Source organism: Typopeltis vanoorti, chromosome 2 (genome assembly GCF_054136105.1).
Source record: "Typopeltis vanoorti isolate ZY-2024b chromosome 2, IOZ_Tvanoo_1.0, whole genome shotgun sequence".
Taxonomy (NCBI): Eukaryota; Metazoa; Arthropoda; class Arachnida; order Uropygi; family Thelyphonidae; genus Typopeltis; species Typopeltis vanoorti.
The window spans coordinates 5,516,017-5,540,373 of record NC_143550.1 but is presented as its reverse complement, the minus strand read 5'-3'; the positions used below and the strand labels follow the sequence as shown (position 1 = coordinate 5,540,373).

The window sequence follows — 24,357 nt, the reverse complement described above, 5'->3', positions numbered from 1 at the left end:
AACTGTCTAATCATCACTTAGTCCCCGCCCTCTGTGCTCCTTGATTTGTAGAACACCCCACTAAATATCCTGTCTTGGCCACTTCTACCTTACACCACATACTTTCAAAACCATTAATGTCACTGCCTTCCAATGCCTGCACTCTTAGAGGACATACTTTCAAAACCATTAATGTCACTGCCTTCCAATGCCTGCACTCTTAGAGGACATAAGTCATCACTTATCATAAGCAATACTAAACCACCACGCTTTACCTACCTATTCTGCCGAAAACAGCTGTACCCTGCTACTTCTATTCTTGTTATTATATCCTGGCATTAGTATAAAGCATAAAAATGCCATTGTTTCTATACCCAGCATTATCCCCTCTAGACTCCACTGTGCTCAGCGTTACCTGATGTCGTCTCCCTTCTCCCATGTACCCATTCCCACAAGGGGCGACCCCTGCTACCATCCACACTGGGACACACTGACTTATTCAGAACAGCAATCTCTCCATATGCCTACGTCCTTCCTCATTCAAATGCAAGCGATCTCTCTCACACATACAATTCCTCTCTGCCCTCAAACGCACTCCAATTGTTCTCATTCCCTCTCTCCTACTGTTTCCATTCTCTCCTCTTCTATCGTTCCCATAACTCTCGCTCATTTTCTCTCTTCCACTTATCCTATTTTCTCCTCTTCTATCATTCCCATACCTCTCTCTCTCTCTCTCTCTCTCATTACCTCTCTTCTACTGTTTCTATACTTTTTTCTTCTATCATTCCCAAACCTCTCTCTCTCATTCCCTCTCTCCTACTGCTTCTATACTCTCCTCTTCTATCATTCCCAAACCTCTCTCTCTCACATTCCCTCTCTCCTACTGCTTCTATTCTCTCCTCTTCTATCATTTCCAAAACTTTCTCTCACTCCTACTCTGATTTGCCTTGCATACATCTCTTACATTCTCATAATCTCATCTTTCATACTTCTCATCTTGTTCACAAGACATTCCACCTCCTCTTTCAGCTCATCTATCCCTCTGTGCAAGTTAGTCACTCTTACTCACCATTCATTTACCCAATCAAAACTATCTCTGTAAACTTCACAGTTATTCATGCCTTCCACACTCCTGACTCTTATTTTCTCATTCATACTTTGCTCTTCATTCTCTCCTATCACACTACTCATCTCCCAACATTCATTTCCCGTCCCTGAAGCAAGTAGTTCAGTTATCGAAATATCTAATTCATTGATTTCCTCCCACTGTCTGCATTTTGCACATATATGCACTTCCCCTTCTCTCACCCGCCACATATCCAACTCCCGGGAAGCATACATGCCGCAAACACTGCATGCCAAAAAGTCCTTTATTATGTTACATATAATAGAGTTCTTAAATGGCGGAGGACTTGGTGACACGCCATTTGTGATTGCAGCTGCGTCCGCCATCATTCTTTACTGCCAAGTGACTACTAAACTAATTGCTAAAAGTATATGTGAACACTGTTTCATTATACATATATATATATATATATATATATATGGCGATCAGCTTTTACTTGGTTGTTATAGATTTGAAAAAAATAGATTTAATGACTCCAAGACCGAGATAACATATAAAGATTTTAATGATAAATACTACTAGTTTCGGCATATAGCAGCCTTCTTCAGGTATTTATAAAGGAAAGGAATACTAATAAACATTGAATTATTTAAACAAACTGGAAATTACAGGTACAAATTGCCTCACATAATCGATACATAAAAACGTTGTATTTTTCAAGTTGTTCCAACTGGCGTGCCATTGTTTGTTGCAATTGTGCGTGCAAGTTCACGTGAACTCCAATATTGAATAACTGCAGCATGGCTATCTGGGATGTTATAACTTAAATTATTATTTAAGTGGACCGGGTTCAGTAGGATTTCCCTTGATTCTACGATTTTCCTTTCAAACTCATCTTCACAGCGAAAAATGTTTTCTGATCTATTCCAGCATACAGAGTGGCTTTGTTGGTCATCATTAGGATTATTTGAAAAAAGAACATGACTGGATAACGCAGTTGCATGAGATCTTTTGTATGAGATGTCTCTCTTATGCTCTTCTATGCGTTGTTCAATAGATTTGTTAGTTTGACCAAAGTATGGGATATTGCAATCACACCACAATTTATATACTCCAGGGTACTTAAGGTTGTGATGAGTAGGTTTTGGATGGCTGATTAGAGAGTGGATTTTTGGAAGTGTGGATTATATACATATTTATAAAGCTTTTAAAATTTATAAATTTATAAAGCAATGAAATATATATATATATATTTATATATATATATATATATATATATATATATATATATATATAAACATATATATATATAAATATAACGCTATATTCAACTATACTAGATAGCGAAAACATATCTTCTCTTCCACCGCAAATGCTGCCGACTGTGATCTTGCCTTTTCTGTAACCCAAAAATACCACAGTATATAACAACGAAACTCCAAAAGCAGAACCACTAAAGTACACTTGTATTATTGAGAAAAAAATGCAGCACAATTCACAAAAGAATTCACACTATACACCATTTAAAAAACGCTTTTTCCTACCACAGCTTAAATCACCCTCTGCGTGCTTCAGCCACCTGAGCGCCACTCCCCCCCTAGATATCTCCATCTAAGATATACTAGATGTTTGGATTAATTACTTTGAAAGACTTAAATGAACCAATTAGTGACAGAACCATACTAGAAAATTTTCAAGAGGAATAGAAAAAGGAGTACATATCTTGAGATAGAAAACAGCACTCGAGATAGAAAAAATCATCAAAAACTTGAAATGTGGAAAGGCAGTTGATGAGTCAGTTTCAGGTCAAATATCATCTACTGATGATATTTGACCTGAAATATTTAAGTATGGAGGTTTAATAGCTTTGCAGTGGCTGCACAGCATAATTCAGAGGGCCTGAACAGAAGGTTGAATTCCCAATGATTGGAGTAGAGCTTTTGTAGTACCTATCATACTATGAGAATTCCCATCTCATAATACCATAAAAAAGAGAATAAAGCTGAATGTGAGAATTACAGAAAAATTTCTCTACTGAGTGTTGCAGGTTATACTTGAAAAGAGGTTGCGAAATATTGTAAAAGAGAAACTTGGAGAAGAACAAGCAGGGTTTAGACTAAATAGAGAATCAACTTAAAGTGGATATGTCAAGATCACATATCCACTTTAAGACAAATAGTTGAGAAATCGTGGGAATATGACAAGGATCTCTACTTAAGTTTTGTAAATCTGGAAAAGGCATATGATAGGGTGTCCAGAGAAAAGCTTTACAAAACACTCCAATTATTAATTAACTAATTACACTATAATGGGTGAATGGAACATTCTACAGAGCAATCCATATTATAGTATATTTAAGTTGTCAGTCAGAATTGAAAGAAATTATTATTATTATTATTAAATACGTTATCTCCAATGTAAAATCTGGTTTGATTTTACATTGGAGATAACGTGGTTTTGTGTAAAATCAAACCACATTATCTCCAATCTTATTGGTCATTTATATGCATCACATTATGAAAGAAAGTGGCATTAGGTCTGATATTAGAATCAGAGATGTCAAACTTAGCTGTTGCTTTATGCAGATGATGTTGTACTCATTAAACATATATAGTCTCCAGGACTGACTAACTAAACTGAATAACTGCTCTAACAAATTTGGCATGAAAATCAGCAAAAAAAAAAAAACACCAAAAGTATGAAAATAGGCAGGAACATAGAAAACTTCAGCTGCATTTTGAATGGAGATCCTATAGAACAATTAAAATATTTCAGCTGTTTAGGTACAGTTTTTAGGGAAGATGGCAGGTTAAATCTGTAAACAGACCACAGAATAAACAAAGCTGGTATGGTCAGTATTCAGTTTAATAAATTTATATGGAATAAGAGAGAAATTAGCCAAAACCTCAAACTAGCAGTATACAAGACTGTATTCGAACCAGTTTTAAGTTATGGATCTGAGAGGTGGATTAGAAATCAAGCATTTAATCAAATGTTAGACCACAGATATGAGAGTTCTGAGAAATATTAAAGGAGTGAATCAGTGGCAGAATCATATTAAAATGAGGATATTAGATAGGAACTTGATATTATTAGCATTCAAGAATGTATCAGCAGAGCTAATCAGAGGTGGTATGACCACTTAAATAGAATGGGTGTGGAAAGGTTAGCAAATCAGTTGTTTGATGGCAGGAAAGAGACCCAGAGAAGCATCAAGGTCTAGGTGGATTGATTAATTCAGAACTGCCTTAGAAGAACGAAATGTTAGATATTACAATATCAGAGTGCTTACAAGTAATAGACTAATTTAGAGAAAAATTGTGGGTAGGAGATTAATAATAATGTAAACTTAATCATGTACTGCTGTCATAGTAACTTAAAGATCCCTTGGGGGTACATATCAGGGATGAATGCTGGTCTTGAAATTCATGCATGATCTTGTTATCATTCAGGGAGTGAGAGGTGTGATTGAAGTCTGATTAGCGGAATAATGAATTACTAACCATTTAAAACTATATATTTAGAAATTTATGTACATTTAATCATACAAATACAATGTTTATTTTACAAATGATATTCTATCTTTCTCAATTTAGCTGCTTGAATACAAATTCTACCCTACAATTCTTCTTTATGAACTGGTCAATAACTTCGTCATAAAAAGTTGGTTGTAACTTAATTTTCCCAAGCAGTACACACACTTGTGAAGGCTGGCTGAAGCTCACTGGCTAGAGCTACGTTGACTGTGTATGGCCTGTGTTTAAGCAACAGAGTGAGACGACGTGAAATGGCTATGCAAGCGCATGAAATCACAGTGCTGCTGCTAGGACCTGGAAACTCCTACAACCGAGCAAGCCAAGGTAGCTTTGACTAGCCAAGCAAGCATCGGCCTTCAATACACAGCGCAAAGCTCAGTTATTGCTACACAAGCTTAAGACATCTTCTGTCTACAAAAATAAAAGCCTAAATGGAATGCTTATAAATGCATGCATTTATTAACAAATAAATATTACTTCTTTCTCAATTAATGAGCTTGCGCAGCAATCATGGAGAATTCGCCTCTGGTACATATCAGGAAAGTGATGATGATGATGATGTAAATTTGCAACATTGAACTGTTATCCCCACTCTCATGCCCATTCACTCGGTCTATTCAAGTCTTCTTGTAAGCTGACAACTACTCTTCTCCTCACAGTCCTTCCCAACATTGCGTAATCAACTGATTATAAATAACTGAAAATCCCATTCAGATTTAACCCAATATCATTAACATGCAGATTAAACACAGCAGTGGTTCTAAAACCTACATTCGAGGCACACCACTAGTTACTTTCCTCTTTTGGGATATTGCCTCCTTCCCCCATACACAACCTGCTGGTATCTTTCAGATAGCCAATCTCCACTCTATTGCAGTTTTCTAATATCAAACTCCACCCATTATAGTTTTACTATCAACTTATCATGTGGTAATCTATCAAAATCCTTTGCAAAGTCCAGGTATACTGCTGTGTATTCATCTCCTTTGTCCAGTGCTGCTGTCACCTTATTCTAATAAGGTGACACTATAGTATGTAGATTACTTTGTTTAGCAAATCTGTGCTGTCCATGAAAAATATTATCACAGTTGTCAACTCCATTGTGGATCCTAGTTCTCACTAACCTCTCTAAAACTTGAACCATGACACTTGACACACAGATTCGCTTCTGATTTGATGCTCGAGTCCTGTCTTCTCCCATATGAAGTGTTACATTCTTGCCTTCCTTCCAGTCCTTTGGAAGGAAGATGAGATTGCACCTCGCACATTTGCTTCAGCCTTCCTTCCAGTCCTTTGGAAGGAAGATGAGATTGCACCTCGCACATTTGCTTCAAAATATGTGGTGATATATCATCAAGTCCCACAGCCTTATTCTTCTTTATTGCTTACTCACAGTCAGTCTTTCTTCCTCTTCATTCTCTGCTCTCAATCTCTCCATGTTATCACATTCACGAGGGTGAAATACCTTTATGAACTACTCATTAAATGTCTTATGTATATCGCCCACAGCAGTTATTCTTATTACCATTCTCTCCACTCAGTGCCATCCAACAATAATTTTTTTTTTTTTTTTTCCAATTCCAAATATTTAAATTCCGAATATTTTGGAATTCATTCATTACTCAAGATAATAAAATTAGTACGGAAATACAAACTAGAATACATGCCTCTAATAGATCTTGTCTTTCACTGCACCAATTATTATCTTCCAAAATTCAATCAAATGAGTTAAAAGCGATGGATACAAGACAGTCATCAAACCTATTATTTATATGAAGTAGTAACGTGAAGTATAACAGACCAAGAGTGAAAAGCCTTGTAGATCTATTATTATTATTATTATTATTATTATTATTATTATTATTATTATTATTATTAACATCTGATCTCCATGGAGTCAAAGACTCATCTTGGGAGGTAAACACTATTTCACACAATGCTCATTCAACCATGCTTTAAACTGATTCAGTGTGTCTGCATTCACAACACACTCAAGCAATGAATTCCACTCACCAACCGCTCTCCATGCAAAGAACCTACTCCTCACTCCTCAGCTCACCCCCTCCATACAGTTTCCAGTGATGGCCTCTTGTTCTACCTTGTTCTATTTTTCACAGAATGTGATCTCTCTCATTCTGTGAAAAATCTTTTCCATGTCAACCTAACAACAACCCCTGACTAGCTTATATGTTTCAATCATACCCCTCCCTTCCTCCTATTCACAACGATCTGCAACTTATATTCTCTCTATCTGTCCTCGTACTCAACATTCCAAATACCACCGACCACCTTTATGAATCTTCTCTGGACCCTTTCCAACATATCCTCGTCACCATGAAAACCCAGTAACCAAATCTGTGCACAATAATCCATTTGAGATCTGATCAATACCTTATACAATAGCATGATTACCTCTCTATTTCTGCATGTCAGGATCCTCTGCATCATTGCCATTATCCGATGTGATAATGTGCCCCTGAATTTCATGTCCTTGTCCACCATTACTCATAGATCTCTCCTCTCCTCTACTTCCTTTAAAGTTTCGCCACAAAGTGTATACTTTGCATCCCATCGTTGCTTACCAAATCTCAAAACCTTACACTTTGCAATATTGAACTGATAGTTCCATTACCTGTCCATTAATGTATTCTATTCAAGTCCTCTTGTAAGGCCATAACATCTGCTTGACTCTGCATTCTCTCCTCAGTTTTGCATCATCTGCAAACAGCTGCATATCACTAGTTAAACCCATCCCAATATCATTAACATATAAATTGAACAACAATGGCCCCAAATCTGACCCTTATGGCCCACCACTAGTGACCTTCCTTTTTCGGGATACTACACTCCCATATACAACTTTCTGATACCTATCAAACAGCATCACTAATCCAACTCAGAAGTCTGTTATCCAATCCCATCTGTTTCATTTTATTTAAGAGTTTATTGTGTGGCAGTCTAGCTCCTTCCACTCTCTTAGAAGAAGAAAATAAAATTAAATTAAATTAAATTTTTCCAAAGTTTTTGAACTCCATAGTGATAACATCAAGGTGCAAAAGAAGACATAGTTAGGTACTATACCAACTCTATAGAACCCACTACTTAATGATGAAATCACAGCTCAGAGTGATATGGTCTGAGTATGTGAAAGAATGGATGAGGAGGGAATGGCTAAAAATGTGTTCAAGATAACTAAGGCACTGCTTAGCAGTGGAACCTTTGAAGAGTGACAAAAATTAATAAAATTGTATGTCACTCATAGAAACTTTTCTTTTTTTTTTTTTTTTTTGCATGTTTCTTTGAATTTAGAGATGACAAAATAGTGCTTACCTATGGGCATCATACCATAAGAACAATCCTGCTGTGGGCACTCAGTCTTACTGTTTCAGTTTGTTTGTTTTTCGTGTGGGGGTTCCCTCCCCCCAATTTTTCCCCATCTGTTCCCCTTAGGACCAGTTGAGGTTGTGCCCTCCAGTGAGGGACTTCTAAGTTTGTATTTTTGGCCGTAGACCCGTGTGTGTTCACAGGGGTTTACCTGTTCTGAGAGATGAAAAACTCGAGTTTCCAGGTTAAAAATCTCTCTACCTCCATATGAGACCTGATACTCATATGGAGTATCCGGTCTCATAGTTGAAAGAGACCAGAGATAAAGGTTCCTTGCGTCATGGATGGGAATCGAATCCAGGTCTTTTCAACCAAAGGGCTTAGTCTATACCGACCGAGCTACAGAGGCTCCTCACTATTTCAGTGTCTTTTATATTACTCGCATGCATATTGCAATTTATTACTGTATCCCCATGATGATATCTCAATGATGGAGATGAAACACTGGAATTATTAAACAATAGTTTTGCTTTTGTTCCTTCATTCCATGAAAAATGGGATGAGCTCCACTAACTTTTAATCCTGTATGTGCTATAGGGTTTAAGCAATCTGGTTGCTTATTTATTATTATTATTATTATTATGTAAGACCTCCATGGAGTCCAAAGACTCATCGAGGGAGGGCACTACTCTACAACTCTGTCTCCATCACTCAATTGACCAACTACAACGAACCGCAACTACCATCATCATCTCCAACAACGCTATCTATTGCCCATCATCACCACTACTAGTATTTTCACAGACAATCACAAGCATTGATGCCCACTGTGGGATTCGAAAGTGCAGCCTGTTGACTGGAGAGCGAATATGCTGACCACTCAGCCAACCAGGCCAGCAAAAATATTATTATTATTATTACATAGCACCTCCAGGAAGTCCGAAGACTCATCGAGGGAGGGCTCCTACTCCACAACTCTCTGTCTCCACCATTCAATCCACCAACTACAACTATGTTTAACATCTACATCAACGCCATCTACCGCCTACCACTCGGCCAACAAGGCTGGCTGATTTAAAATCAAGTAACACGAGCATTGGATGAGGGTAAGGCATACACTGTGATTTTTTTGGATACTTCAAAAGGCATTTGACAGAGTGCCACCTGGCAAGTTGGTTTTTAAATTGAAACATATTGGTTTGATATTAGATTAATAGATTGGATTGGTAACTAGAACAGAATGGGTTACACAGGATTCAGTACTGGGACTATTACTGTTCAATCTTTACATCAGATATTGCTAGACTACATGGTGATATTCAGTTGTTTGCAAGTGACATGAAAGCTTGGGAGGGTTATAAGTAATAATGCTGATATTTTGGATCTTCAAGAGGTTTAATAAGCTGGATATATGGGCAAATGAAATGGGATTTCGGTTTAATACAGCTGAGTATGTAAAGTTTTGAAATTTGAGATCCACAGATGGGATGCTTCATACTCACTTGGTGGGGTATGAAGCACATTTCATCTGTGGATTCCATCAAAAAAAGTGGAGGAAGCAAGGAATCTTGTGGGTGATGGATAGAAATTTGTATTTCAGAGAATATTATTATTATTATTATTATTATTATTATTATATTATTATTATTATTATCACACACACACACACACACACATGACAAATCCAACAGTACAACCAACACCTGGCTTGCGACCAGTATAGAAACATAACCACCGTCAACTATTATCTTCCTCAGATAAGCTCTGCAAAGCTTCGAGAAAGAAATCAGAAATGCCTCCCAAATTATTATTATTATATTAGTTATTCAAATAAAAAAAAAAATCCTGTATAACCATCACTGTTAATATTAGAACATGTGTTGTAAATGCATAGTACAGAGGCAAAGAGGGTTATTAAAATTATTAACTGAAACCCAAAATATATATATATATTACTTGACACCTCCAGGGAGTCCATAGACTCATCGAGAGAGGGCACCTACTCTACAACTGTCTCCACCACTCAATTCACCAACTACAACAAATCGCAACTACACCAACACCATCTACCGCCCATGACCACTACTAGTATTTCACAGACAATGACAAAATCCATGCCCGCGGCAGGATTCGAACCCATAGCCTTTTGGCTTGAGAGCGGATATGCTAACCACTTGGCCAACCAGGCCGGCAAATGGTGAGAAAACAACCCATAAAACTGCTGTAATATTGAGGAGGATGTTGACCAGCAGATATAAAAAGGTTGGTGGTTCCACTATATAAAGCTTTGATCTGACCACATCTGGATTACTGTGCATTATCTATGACCAGAATTTGAAGAGAATGAAATAATGGTGGAGATGATACAGAGACCAATAACAAAAATATCAGGGTTTTACAATGTGGGTTATGAGACTAGACTGAAGTCATGCAAATTATACAAGTTTGATTGATAGAAGACAGGGAAGGGGAATGATATAATCGAGACATTTAAGTTGTTAAAAGGGTATTAACTGGATTGATACTGAGGAGATTTTGCATATGGTAGAACAAGAGGCCATCTTGGGAAGTTGCAAATAGTAAGTAAGAGGTAAGTTTTTTTGCAGAAGAGTGTTAGGACCATGGAATGCCATGCTTTAGGGGCTGGTGAAAATTCAAACAGTGGATGAGTTTAAGGAGTGGTATGAAAGACCTGAGGGTAGGGTGGGATACGATTGAGACATTTGAGCTGTTTAATAGGGTATTTATCAGATTGATAATGTGGAGGCTTTTCATTGGCAGAACAAGAAAGTAAGTTATGTTAAAGATACCAAGCAATTTTAAACCTGCTTTTACTCCATTTTTTCCAAGTAAGCAAACAGACAAAATGTCAAGTTTGTGCCTGCAATTTATGCAAGACTAGCTGATCCCACAGGTAGTGCAAGACCAAGGCAACTCGTGGTAAAGGTGGAGCAAGATCTGATCACTAATCTTAATATTTACCCTTAATGCCAAAACACATCTCCAAGAAGGGTATGTATGATGCTTTGTATTAAAGGCCTTGCACTACCTGTGGGATCAGCTAGTCTTGCATAAATTGCAGGCGCAAACTTGACATTTTGTCTGTTTGCTTACTTGGAAAAAATGGAGTAAAACCAGGTTTAAAATTGCTTGGTATCTTTAACATAACTATACCCAAGTTAAAAATACTTTCTACAAGAAAGTAAGTTTTTTGCATGAAGAGTAGTAGGAGCATGAAATGATTTGTCTGGGAGGGTGACAAAAGTGCAAATAGCAAATGAGTTTCAGAAGCAGCATGAAAGATTTTGTGTCTAAGGGTGACTAAGGTAGGCCTCCTGTGATGTCTAATGTTCACATAGATGTCAGGAATAATAAGTGAATTCATATCTATGCTGTTTCTGCCAGCTTTTAAAAACAAACGATTAAGAGAGAAATTAATGAATAAAATTATGTTTCTTACTACTCAGCTTTCATTTTGTACTTTGGACAGTATATGCGAAATATTAATGAGAACTAATGTTAATGTAATTATTATAGATTAATTATCATTGTTTAATTAAGAGCATTTTTCCATGCAGTGGTGTGATGTTTTGTTATCTGTAATTTCAAACTAAATCTGAAAATTTTTAATACTGGTTATATTCTTGCAGATATTAGTTTTCTGAGTGAGCCCCATGATATATCACGACGAACGCAATCGGGGTTAGTATTTTATGTTATAAAATTTTTAAAAACTATTTCAAAATTTAAAAAAGGAATATATTTATATTTTTTGTTAAATGTTGCTGCATATCTGGTTTTGTCACACGCACGCACGCACGCGCGCGCGCACACACACACGCACGCACACAAAGCCCATCGAACCATGCTTTAAACTCATTCAATGTATTTGCATTCTCACCAATGGCCTTCTTATAGAGATGCTTATACCCTCCTTATACAGCTTCCAGGGATGTCCTATTGTTTTATGCCCTTCTCCCATTCTATAAAAAATTTCTTCCAAATTAACCTTGTAACAACCCTTTCCCAACTTAAATGTCTCAATCATATATTTAATTGGCTGCTGCCATTCTCCACTTTCTTCTAACCTCAAAAGAACTAGAGCAGCCACTGGCCAACACCCATACACTGTCCAGCTTTGAATTCACAAAATAACTTCTTATCAGTTTTCTTCATCCCATCCTTCTCTGTTCTTTGGAACAATCTCCCCCATATGGTTTTTCCCACTGAATATAACCTCCCATTCTTTAAGAAACATATCAATAGACTCCATTTCTCCTTAATCACTTGCCACACACATGTTGACCCTACACATGTAATTTCACATGTAGGATCAACATGACATATATCCCTTCTCTTCTTCCTATTCACAGGGCTTTGCAAACTGCATTCCTTCAGTCTGTCTTCATATCTCATATTCCACATTCCAATGACAAGTTATTACCACCTTAATCAGTCTTCTCTAGACCCTTTCAATATATAGCCTTATTACTATGAAAACCAGGGAACCATATCTGTGCATAATAATCCATACGAGGTCTGATCAAGACCTTATACACGCGGGTCTCTTTTTATGCGGTTTTGAAGTTATGCGGTGCACGTCATGTGGATTCAGGGTTTCCTCGTTGTACATAATGAACAGCGTGTCAGCACATTCCGGCATAATGTAAGTAATGTGTAAGCAGTGAGTGTCCGTGAAGTTTAATTTTGCATGTGAGTAAGTGTTTGTCTTTTCATTATTGCAAGTCTAAATTTTGCCAATTTTTATTTTAAAAATTTAATTTGGCCCAATGGAGATAAAAAAGCACCAAAGAAAAGCAATTTCTTTGGAAATGAAAATTGCAATTTTAGATCACTTAGCAAAAGGAGAGGGATCTACGGCTATTGGTAAACATTTTAATTTAGGCGAATCTACTATAAGAGCAATTAAAACGAATGGAGTCGCAATAAGAACATCTGTCATTTCTGGCACAAAACTAAGTGTCAAATTATCATTATACTCAAGAGATGCTTTATTAGAAAAAACGGAATGTAATTTGGATTGAAGAATTAACTCAAAGAAGAATTCCTATAAGCAGTTATTTAATTAAACAAAAAGCTCTTCGGTTTTATGAACATATGAAGCAACTGGAGCCATCTACTTCTGCTTCCCAGGCTGATAAAGAATTTTTGACTAGCAAAGGATGGCTAGCAGGTTTTTAAAAAGGAATGCAGTTCATAACGTGAAGATTACAGGCGAGGTTGCAGCAGCAGATGAAGAAGCAGTCAAAAATTTTCAAGAGAAGTTAGCCAAAATTATTGAAGATGGTGGATATTGTCCCGATCAAGTGTTTAACGCTGATGAAACAGGATTGTTTTAGAAGAAAATGCCTAGTCAAACTTACATTGCAGAATCTGAGAAAAAAAGCAAATGGGTTTAAAGCAAGCAAAGATCGAGTAACGTTGTTACTTTGTAGCAATGCATCAGGGGATCGAATGTTGAAACCCCCCTAATAACTTTCGATTCACTAAACCCCTAGTAAATCGATCTCTAAGACCACGCGCTCTAAAAGGCAAAGATCTAAAACAGCTGCCTGTACATTGAATGGCTAATACAAAGGCCTGGGTAACAACTGCTGTATTTATTGAATGGTTCAATAATTGCTTTGTACCAGAAGTGGAAACATAAATGAAGCAAAAAGCTCTCAAATTTTAAAGTTTTATTAATTGTTGACAATGCACCAAGTCGCATTGTACATTGTTTCAAATCATCCACATTTAGAACATCCAGATGTGCAGGCAGTGTTTTTTTCCACCCAATACCACAAACATTATTCAGCCATTAGATCAAGGCATAATTGCTACTTTTAAAAAATATTATGTTAAGCACACTTTTCAATTTATATTGGATAAACTAGAAAATGAATCATTAACAGTAAGTGATCAGTTTATTTTTGATCAGGGGTGTCAGTTTAATGCAGCAAAATGTAAGGTCTTGAGGTTTGGGAAACATCGATGGGATGCTGCATACTCTATGGGAGGAGTTTTACTGGAGGAAGTAGGGGAGACAAGAGATCTGGGGTTGATGATTGATAGAAACCTGAAGTTTAGGGGACATATTGCAAAGGTTGTGAAGGTAACACAGAGGATTGCTGCAATTATGAGAAGGACACTGACTTACAGAGATAAGAGGATTATCACTCCGTTGTATAAGTCTCTGATCAGACCACACTTGGACTATTGTTCTCAGATTTGGTCCCCAGGATTTGAAGGTGATAAATTAACTGTGGAAAGGATACAAAGACGGATGACAAAGATGGTTTCAGGACTGTACAAGCATAGTTATGAGGATCGGCTGAGGGAATGTGGACTGCAGAGTTTGGTGGATAGAAGAAGGAGGGATGATATAATTGAGACTTTTAAACTGTTGAGAGGTGGTTACAGGGTTGACACTGGGAAGTTCTTTCGCTTGGTTGAACAGTGGGAAGGAGTGATGACAAGAGGCCATCCCTGGAAGTTAAAAGGAAACTGTGAGCAAGAGGGTAAGGAGTGGTTTCTTTGTGTGGAGGGTGGTTGAACCATGGAATGTGCATTGCCTGATGGAGTGGTGGGAGTGAGAACGGTCAATGAGTTTAAGGAGTGGTATGATAGACTTTGTGTTTCTTAGGTGGGGACCTCCCCTCGATGAGTCTTTTGACTCCATGGAGGCCTGAATAATAATAATAATAATAATAATAATAAGTGATGTTTGGAAAAAAATTTCTATTTTGGACTGTTTAAATCATGTTGCGTCTCCTATCGTTGAAATAAGACCACAAACTTTAAACCTTCTGGAAAGCAGCTTGGTCTGGATGTGTTGCAAACCATGCAACCATTCAAACATCTACATTATTAGCTGAAACCATTACTTTGCCACATGAAATTGGTGGAGAAGGTTTTGATACATTAACCAGAATGCTGTAAATCAGGCATGTCAAACTCAAAGGCTAACACGGGCCAAATAAATGAGGTTTAAGTTTATGTGGGCTGCAAAAAACAAAAACTTCAATTTTCAAAAATGCAGGTTTATTTTGAAAAGTACAGTATAAAAAAGAGCAAGAACAACAATAAAATTATGTTTTCTCCCTGACACTTGGCATCTCTTCTTGCTACTATCTTTCCTACTTCAGGGGAAATCTTGTTCACAGTGATTACTTTCAAATCTGATCCAAGGTGATGCGAATTTTCGAGTATTTTTAAACCTGGCAGGTAAATATTTGTAAAATCCATGCACGCCAACTTCAATGAATTTTGCCTTCAAATCTGAATTACACTGGATCTCAATTATTCATTTACATTTGATTAGGTACTGATTCAATATTTATTGAAAAAATCGAAGAAAACTTGTCTTCCAAAAATTGAAAATCTGCAAACTTTGTTTCAAATTCAGTTCTAAGTCTTACAATTTTTTCTGCATATTTTTGATACAATGCAGTTTCACTTAAACTTGATTTGTTCATGTTGCATGTCGGAAAGTGCGTTAAATCTTCATTTTTCAACTGCTTTTCCCAAAGAACTAGTTTACATTTGAATGCCTTAACTTGGTCACACATATTCGTAATGATTTGATCTTTTCCTTGGAGTTTTAAATTTAAATCATATGTGTTTTGTTATATCAACCGTGAAGGATAAATCTTGCAACCACACTGTGTCAAAAAACAGGCATGTCTTGATTTTTAGTTATTAAGAACTGACATATTTCTTCTTTCAAGTACCAGAATTGTTTAAGAATCTTGAAGCAGGATAGTCAACGTACCTCGGTATAGTAGGACAAACTGGAATATTTGCTGTCTAATTCACTTAAGAAAGCAGAGAACTGTTGCTGATTTAAGCCTCGAGATTTTATGAAATTAATGATTTTTTTGATAGATGTCAACACATTTTCCATGTTTATTATTTTCGCACATAATACTTCTTGATGTATAATGCAATGCGTATGATGACTCTTGGATCCGTCATAAATTTAATTTTTTTTTTTTTTTAGTAATGCCACAAAACCATTGTTTTTTTCCGGTCATAGAAGGAGCTCCATCTGTAGCTATAGAAGTTAATTTTGACAGAGGTAGATTGTATTTTTGCAGAAGTTCAAAAACACAATTAAATATATCTTGTTCTGTACTAGTGTTATGCATTGGTACTAGTTCCAATAATTCCTCAAAAGTGTTGAAATCCGTGTCGCAAGCACGAAGAAACACAGCTAATTGAGCTACGCCCCCAATGTCCGTACTCTCGTCACAGGAAATGGAAAAAAAGCTTGAAACTAGATGATTTTGCTTTGATCTGAACACTTAAATTGTCAGCCAAATCAGTAATTCTTTCTGCAACTGTATTTTGAGACAAAGAGATTGTTTGAAAAGCCTTCATATTTTCAGGACAAATAATTTCTGCAGTTTAATTAGACATTCCTTAATGAAATCACCTTCAGTAAAAGGTTTCGAGTGTTTTGTTATCAACTCTGACAAGACCTAGCTTGCATGCACTTGCCACTTCACTTTCTGGTGATACGTTAGTAAACATGAACTGTTGTTTTTTCAGTCCCAACTTGAGCTCTTTCAACTTTTCTTGTCTCATTAATCCCTCGTAATTATCGTATTTTGATTTATTGTTCATAGTGACGATTTTTGTTGTATAACTTTGGTACACTGATAACATTATTACATATTAAGCAGATTATTTTATTTTTTACTTCACAGCAAAAATACTTCAATTCCCACTTTTCTGGAAAATTTCGATGTTCATCAGCAATTTTTCGTTTATTACTATCACTTGGTTTAGATAGACATGCTGAATACAAAGGACTGATAAAAATTAATAATCGTTGCCATAAAATAATAGAATATTTTAATAAAAACTGATATTTTTTCTTGAGCATCAACTTACCAGACACTAAATAACTGCACAAATTAATAAGCGTAACGTAAATAAACTTATTTTTCTTGTTCACCGAAAGCAAAATATTTTCTGTTACGCACACCAAACAAGTCAGTTCAAACAAGACTGACGACTAGATGTGGGCGTAGCACTGGCACGTGAGAGTAGGTATATAATTGGCTGGTAGAAATGGTTCACCTGCGTGTAAAGGAAATGCATGCAACATGACTATATGTAGTGTTGCATGCATCCAACATGACTATATGTAGTAATCATTTTCATTGGCAAAAATATTTGTCGTGGGCCACGAGTTTGACACCCATGATGTAGATGAATTGCTTGTGGATAATGCCTTAAGTGACGATGATATTATTGGATATCGATTAACTTTAGATATTGTCGAAGATCCAGAAAACGATAGTGAAGCAGAAGAAAAACCTGTCCCCCTAACTGCAAATATAATTCGAGGTCTTGAACTGTGCAATAAATTGGAAAATCATTTTCTTGTTAATGACACAAATTCTGAATGAGCCTTTAAATTCCAATGTGAGCTGAAGAACTGTATGTCTGTATGTCGCTAGCTGTATAAAAAATTTGTAAAATCATCATTGATTACTTTGTCACTGATACTGCTATAGACCAGGTGATGGAAAAGATGGTGGTGACAGTATGCACAAGCAAATAGAAGAAATGGGTGGAAGGAGGGTGATTATTATGGGAGATTTCAACTATGGTCGCATTGATTGGAGTGAGGAGAGGACACACGGGAGGAAGGAACTGGATTTTATGCGGCTATTAAGGGATAACTATCTGCGACAGCATGTAATGGAAAATACTAGGGGTCAGAGAGTGCTTGACCTAGTAATTACATCTGAGGATTTGGCTGTAACAAATATGACCACATTGCCACCAATCGGTGAGAGTGATCATAGGGTCTTAACTTGGAAGGTGGCTAAAGGTGTAGAATTTTCAATTAAGACAGGGTACATGTGGAATTATCGGGTGGGAAAGTATGACAAGCTTAGGAGTTTGATTGGTTCAGTGCCATGGCATGTACAACTGCAAGGACTAGAAGTTGATAGTGCATGGGAGGTAGTTAAGAAATGCTTGCATGAAGCAATGGCTGACTGTATACCTAGAGTCCGAATAATAAATCAAGTAGGGGTTAAATGGATGAATAACACCATTAAGCTTGAGTTGCAAAAAAAGAAACAACTATGGAGGGAATTTAAGGAGAAGGGTGACCGGCAGGCACATGAACGGTATAAAGCGCAGGCCAGAAGGGTGACGAGTGTGGTAAGAAAAGCAAAAAAGGATTACGAAAGAACATTGGCCATGCAGGCTAAAGAGAATCCTAAACAGTTTTTTAGATATGTAGCAAGTAAAAGAAAAAATGTACATGGCAGATTGATTTTAAAGAATGCCGATGGTAGGGAGGTAACTGAATCAGTTGAGATAGTTGAGTTACTGAGTGAGCACTTTGCAAAAGTATATCATCCAGGTGGTGACATTGCAGAAACGAATAAACCAGTAGATTATACGGGAATTGTGGTTAATGAAGTGGAGGTGAGTAGTCTATTGCATAACCTCAATGTCAATACATCTGTGGGATTGGATGGTATACCAGCTCGTGTTGTACGAGAAGCAGCTAAAGAATTGTCAGTACCCTCGACCATTTTGTTTAATTTGAGTCTCGGGTCTGGGTTAGTCCCGAGCGGGTGGAAAGAGGGGAAAATAGTTCCACTGCATAAAGGTGGTTCCAAGACTGCTGTTGTAAATTACCGACCGATTAGCATATCAGGAATCATTGTCAAGGTCTTAGAGAAAATAGTCAAGAGGAAAATACAAGATTGGATAGAAGAAAATGGGATACTGTATCGGGGACAGCATGGTTTTGTGAAGGGTAGGTCATGCCTCAGTAACTTGCTCACGTATTATAACACAGTGACGGCTGAACTGGATAAGGGTAATGGGTTTACGGTGATTCTACTGGACCTTGCCAAGGCCTTTGACAGGATTCCACATGGAATTCTAATCAGTAAATTGCAGCATATGGGAATGGACATAGGGTTGGTGAGATGGATAGGAGGGTGGTTGACGGAGAGATATCAGAGAGTGGTTTACTCGGGAGTAGAGTCCACAAGACGGCCTGTGACTAGTGGTGTGCCACAAGGATCTGTTCTTGGACCACTGCTGTTTAATTTGTTCATAAATGATATAGGAAATGATCTGAGAGGAACAATTCATTTGTTTGCGGATGATGCGAAGTTGGGTAGGGCAATAGTGAATGCAGATGACGTCAAAATTTTGCAGGATGATTTGGATAGATTGGAGGTCTGGGCTAAGGAGAATGGATGTCAGTTTAATGTAGCAAAATGTAAGGTTATGCATTTTGGGGTGAAAAGATTGGCGGCAGTTTACTGCATTGGTGGAACCCTGCTCCAGGAAATTGATGAGGCACGAGATTTAGGAGTGTTGGTGGATAAGGAATTGAAATTTAGGGGACACATTGCAAAAGTGACCAAAATAGCTCATCAAATCACTTGGTTGCTGAAGAATACGTTGACAAGCAGAGACAAGCAGGTTATTGTTCCTCTCTATCGAGCCTTGATAAGACCCCATCTAGACTACTGTGCTCCGATTTGGTCACCTAGGTTTCTTCTTGATGGGGAGGAGGTGGAGAGGATCCAGAGGCAAGTGACCAAGATGATAGCAGGTCTGTGGAATGAACCGTATGAGAACAGGTTGAGGATTTGTGGGTTGCAAAAATTGGTTGATAGGCGGAGGAGGGGAGATATGATTGAGACATTCAAATTACTGAAGGGTTTCTATAAAATTAATTCAGAAGATATTTTTGAGAACAGGGCTGGTTGTGGGAGGACTAGGGGACATCCATGGAAACTGGGCAAAAGTGTGGTTAGTAAAGGTGTTAGAGCTGGGTTCTTTACTTTTAGAGTAGTGAATGAGTGGAATGCGCTCCCTGAGTCTGTAGTGGATGCTGTGACAGTGAATGAGTTTAAGGCGAGGTATGATAGATACTGTATGAATGTCAGATAGTTGTGATGAATATGATTTGGGGCCTCCCTCGATGAGTCTAATGACTCCCTGGAGTTGCCCGTAATAATAGTAATAATAATAGTAATAGTAATACTTAATCGCTGATTGCATTGTCAGAAGAAAAAAATCAGCACAGAACGAGGGTGAAGCTAATTCTGTTTGTGAAGAACCATTGCCTTTACCATACAGATCTGATGCGCTGACTATCTCTTCTGGTGATGAAAGTGATTTCACACCAGTTCGCAAACGTTACCGAATATTGTCTAATAGCGACGATAATTCTGATGAAAAAATGTAAAAAAAATGTTACTTTTCAATAAAATTAAATGAATAAAGCTTTAAAACAAACTGGGGAATTCTTATTTTATTGAATTTTTATAAACTTTTATGCAATTTTAGGTTTATTTTAATTCATTGCTTCAGTTTTATGCAGTTTTAGAAAATTATGGAACGTATCCCTAATTTTTCAACATAAGTTAGGTCTTTTTTGTGCGATTTTTTATCTACAGTTTTCTGTGGAACTTATCTACCGTATAAAAATTCCGACTGTACAATGAAACCAGAACCTCTTCTGTTATTAAGATCCTCTGGATTATTCTGGTGTAATGACCCCACCATTTTTTGCCATGTGACCTCTTAACTTCAGATCCTTTTCTGCCACCACTCCAAGATCTCTTGTCTCCTCAACTTCCTCCAGAATTTCCCCATCAACTGTATACTTTGCATCCTATTGTTACTTATCAGTTATAGAACCTTACACTTTGCAACATTATTATTATTATTATTATTACGTAACACCTCCAGGGAGTCCAAAGACTCATCGAGGAAGAGCACCTACTCTACAACTCTCCGTCTCCACCACTCTACCAGCACCATCTACCATCGACCACCTCCACTAGTATTTTCACAGACAATCACAAACATCCATGTTCACGGCAGAATTTGAACCTACAGCCTTTTGGCTGTAGAGCAGATATGCTAACCACTCGGCCAACCAGACCAACTGCGACTTGAATAGTGGGCCACAGTATGGCCCACTATTCAAGTCTCCTCTTGTATAATCACAGCATCTGCTTTATTCCTCATCACTCTCCCCAGATTTGTATCTTCTGAAAACAGTTGTTTATCACCAGTTTAACCCATCCTAATATCATTAATATACAAATTAAATAAAATTGGTCCCAAAACAGACCCTGCATCACACCACTAATCACTTTCCTCTTCTGGGATACTGCACCCCCATACACAACTTGCTGGTACCTATCTGAGAGACAGTTGCCTATCTAATTCACTAATCTATCATCCAATCCTATTTGCTCCAGTTTAGATACTAACTCGTGGTGTGTGTCAATCAATCAAAAGCCTCAAAAGATTTCCACAAGAAAAAAATAATTTAGAGAAGAGATATGTTGGTAGTTCATGGGAGGTGTTTGAAAAAAAGCAGTGAGAATGTATACCCAGGGTCAGAAGGCTAAATTAGGTAGGAGTTAGATAGAAAAATAGCCTCATTAAGCAAGAGTTGCAAATAAAGAAAAAGTTGTGAAAGGAATGTGAAGAAAGAGGTGATCAGCATGCCTGTCAGCAGTACAAAACATAGTAAGAAAGGTGACAGGCATGCTGATCACCTCTTTCTTATGTGGAAAAAATTTATGCGGAATTATAAGGCAGACAACTATCATAGACTTAGAAATCAGCTTTGGTGGATAGGTTGATACTCTGTAAGGGACATGGTTTGTGAAGAGCAGTCCTTGTGGTACTTACAATGGATGAAAGAATGAATGAGGAACAGTTATTAGTGCATAAAAGACACTTAAGAAAAAGTTGTTGACAGCAATAGTGCATTGTATATCTTGAGGTGAAGAATATAAAGCAAGTTAGAGTCAAATAGATGACAAGAGAAATAAAATGGAAATTGCAGAAGAAAAAGAGAATAAAAGACATATAAAGAACAGTTGCATGAGGAATATAGGACTGGGACTAGGAAAGGGACTAGTATTGTGGGGAGAGAAAATTAGAATATGAGAAGAGAGTGACTTTGTATTGGGCAGATGAGGGCAATGTTATTTATGCAGGCCAGCATGGATTTGTTAAAGGGCACTTTTCTTTAGTAATCTGGTAACCATTTACAAAAGAGTATCAAGTGCAGTAGATGTGAATTTTTTGAAGGCATTTGATATGATGCCACATGACAAGTAGGTTTTTAAGTTGCAAAATATGATTTTGAATATCAAGTTAGTGGATAGGATTGGTGATTTACTCTCTGGTAGATATCAGATAGTTGTATATAGGGGAGGAATATCACTGAGTTGGAAAGTTACAAGTGGAATTCCACAGGTCTTGGGACCATTACTAACCATTACTATTCAATCTTTATGTCAATGATATTGTCACAGGACTACAGGGAGATGTTCAGTTGTTTGCAGATGATGTGAAGCTTGGTAGGGTTTATTAGTAATAGTGCTGATGCTGTTGGTATCATTTCTGGAAAATTTTCATGTTACTCCTCGTACTTCAATGATATTATTGAAGTACGACAGAAAGGAAGGGAGGGGGTTGGAAATGTTGAGATAGAGAGAGATATGGGAGAATTGCAGGTTAGACATAAGGCATGTGAAATTTAAAAACGGATTTTAAGGGTAGTCGGTGAATTTTTTGGGAAGAAGGTGAAAGATAGAAATTTGTCGGGGAAAGGAGAAGGATAGACTATGATGAAACAAGATTAGGGGTAGGAGTAAAGCGGTGTGAGCCATTTTGACAGTGCATCGTCTTTGGAACTCGTGGGAAAAGTGGAGGCTGTGTCATCTCTACTTGGTGTTTTTGTGTTTCTATTTTGTTTTCTATTGGACGGAGTCTTGACCTAATTTTTATTTTTTGGGGCTTCCAACTCTCAGAGATTATATACGATGGTGGATGTTTATTGAGTTTTTTTCACATTTTATGGCTATTGTTTCTGCTATTTTAGTCATTGTTTTGTTTTCTGTGTCTATTATTATGGCTTTGTCGATTTGTGAGGTATGCTTCTGTTCAAGAGCGTGGACTGCTATTTCTGTTTTTCCAGTATTTTGTAATCTGTTTTTCTTTTGTTTATTACGTTTTTTACCGTTTAAATGTTCTGGAATTGGTATGTTGCAGTCACAGAAGTGTTCTTGTAGTCTTGTCCATAAAGATCTGATTGTGAAACCTGTGTAGTTGACATCACAGTCTTGTTGGCAAGGAAATTTGTTAACTACATTGTGGTGTTCTAGTATTTCTTTGTCTATGTGAGATTTTTTAGGTTTTAGAAGTGTTGCCAATTTTTGGTTTGTGGTGAACACCAACTTATAGTCAGTCTGTTTAAAAATGTATTTGTAGGCTTTGTATGTGTTCTGGATATATGGCTGTTTGATGATTTTTTGTGTTGGGAAATTTGTTTTTGGTTGTTGAATTGTTTTCATGGGTTTTCACTGTTTTGTTGGTGTATTAGCTGTGTTGGGTAATTTCGGTTTTTAAAAATCTGTGTTAATTTCTTTATTTCTATGTTGAGATAATTATGTGTAGTTGAAAACTTGTATGCATTTATAAATTGTGTTAGGATGACTGATTTTTTGATAGATGCCAGCTTGGTTGGCCAAGTGGTTAGCATATCCGCTCTCAAACTAAAAGGCTCTGGGTTCGAATCCTGCCATGGGCATGAATGTTTGTGATTTTCTGTGAAAGATGATGGGCAGTAGATGGCAGTGGTGAAGAGGATGTGATTGGTGGAGACAGAGAGTTGTAGAGTGGGTGTCGTCCCTCAATGAGTCTTGGACTCCCTGGAGGTGTCAAATAATAATAATAATAATTTCAACTCCGAGAGTTGAAAACTCCAAAACATAAAAATTATGTCACGACTAAAGCCAATAGAAAACAACATAGATACACCCAAGACAAAAACACTAAGCAGACATGACATAGCCTTTTTTTTCTTTATTACAAAATAGCAAAGTTTAATAATAAATATTTGCACTGCAATACAGTTCGACAGATTGAACAATATTATTGCATTATTTTTTTTCTCCTGTGGGACAAAAATGATAAAATGTCACTCGTATAATTATAGCAGCTTTTCTATTGGCCAAAATGATAAGAAAATAATCCTTTCTTTTAGGGTTACAACGGTGATCAGCATTCATTTTAAAAAATCACTTAAAACAAATCCGAACATAGTAATAACCAGAGCTGATAAAGGAAATGCCACTGTTATTTTAAACCGTACCACTTATATAGAAAAAATGAATCTGCTGGTCTCTGACAATAACACATACAAACTAGTTAACTACAACCCAACTAACAGAACAAAAAACAAAACGGAGAAACTACTTAAATCAATTACCACATGGCCCGAAGATACAATCAAAAAACTGTTCCCTCATTATGCGCGCTTCCCTAGAATTTACGAGCTACCAAAAATTCATAAAGAAAACACCCTGCTAAGACCTATCGTTGAAGGAATTGATAGCCCAACGTATCACTTAGCCAAAAAATTAG

At 37.0% G+C, this 24,357-nt stretch overlaps 1 protein-coding gene across 3 annotated transcripts in view; it reads left to right on the top strand.

Annotated features, from left to right (window-relative positions):
- LOC150108796 (uncharacterized) overlaps positions 1-24,357 on the top strand; it is a 478,706-nt gene that overhangs the window by 397,092 nt on the left and 57,257 nt on the right. For all 3 annotated transcript variants that reach the window (XM_090403306.1, XM_090403304.1, XM_090403307.1), the window contains exon 15: positions 11,556-11,607. In XM_090403306.1, the coding sequence (XP_090259432.1) occupies positions 11,556-11,607 (52 nt within the window). The remainder of the gene's footprint in view (positions 1-11,555; positions 11,608-24,357) is intronic.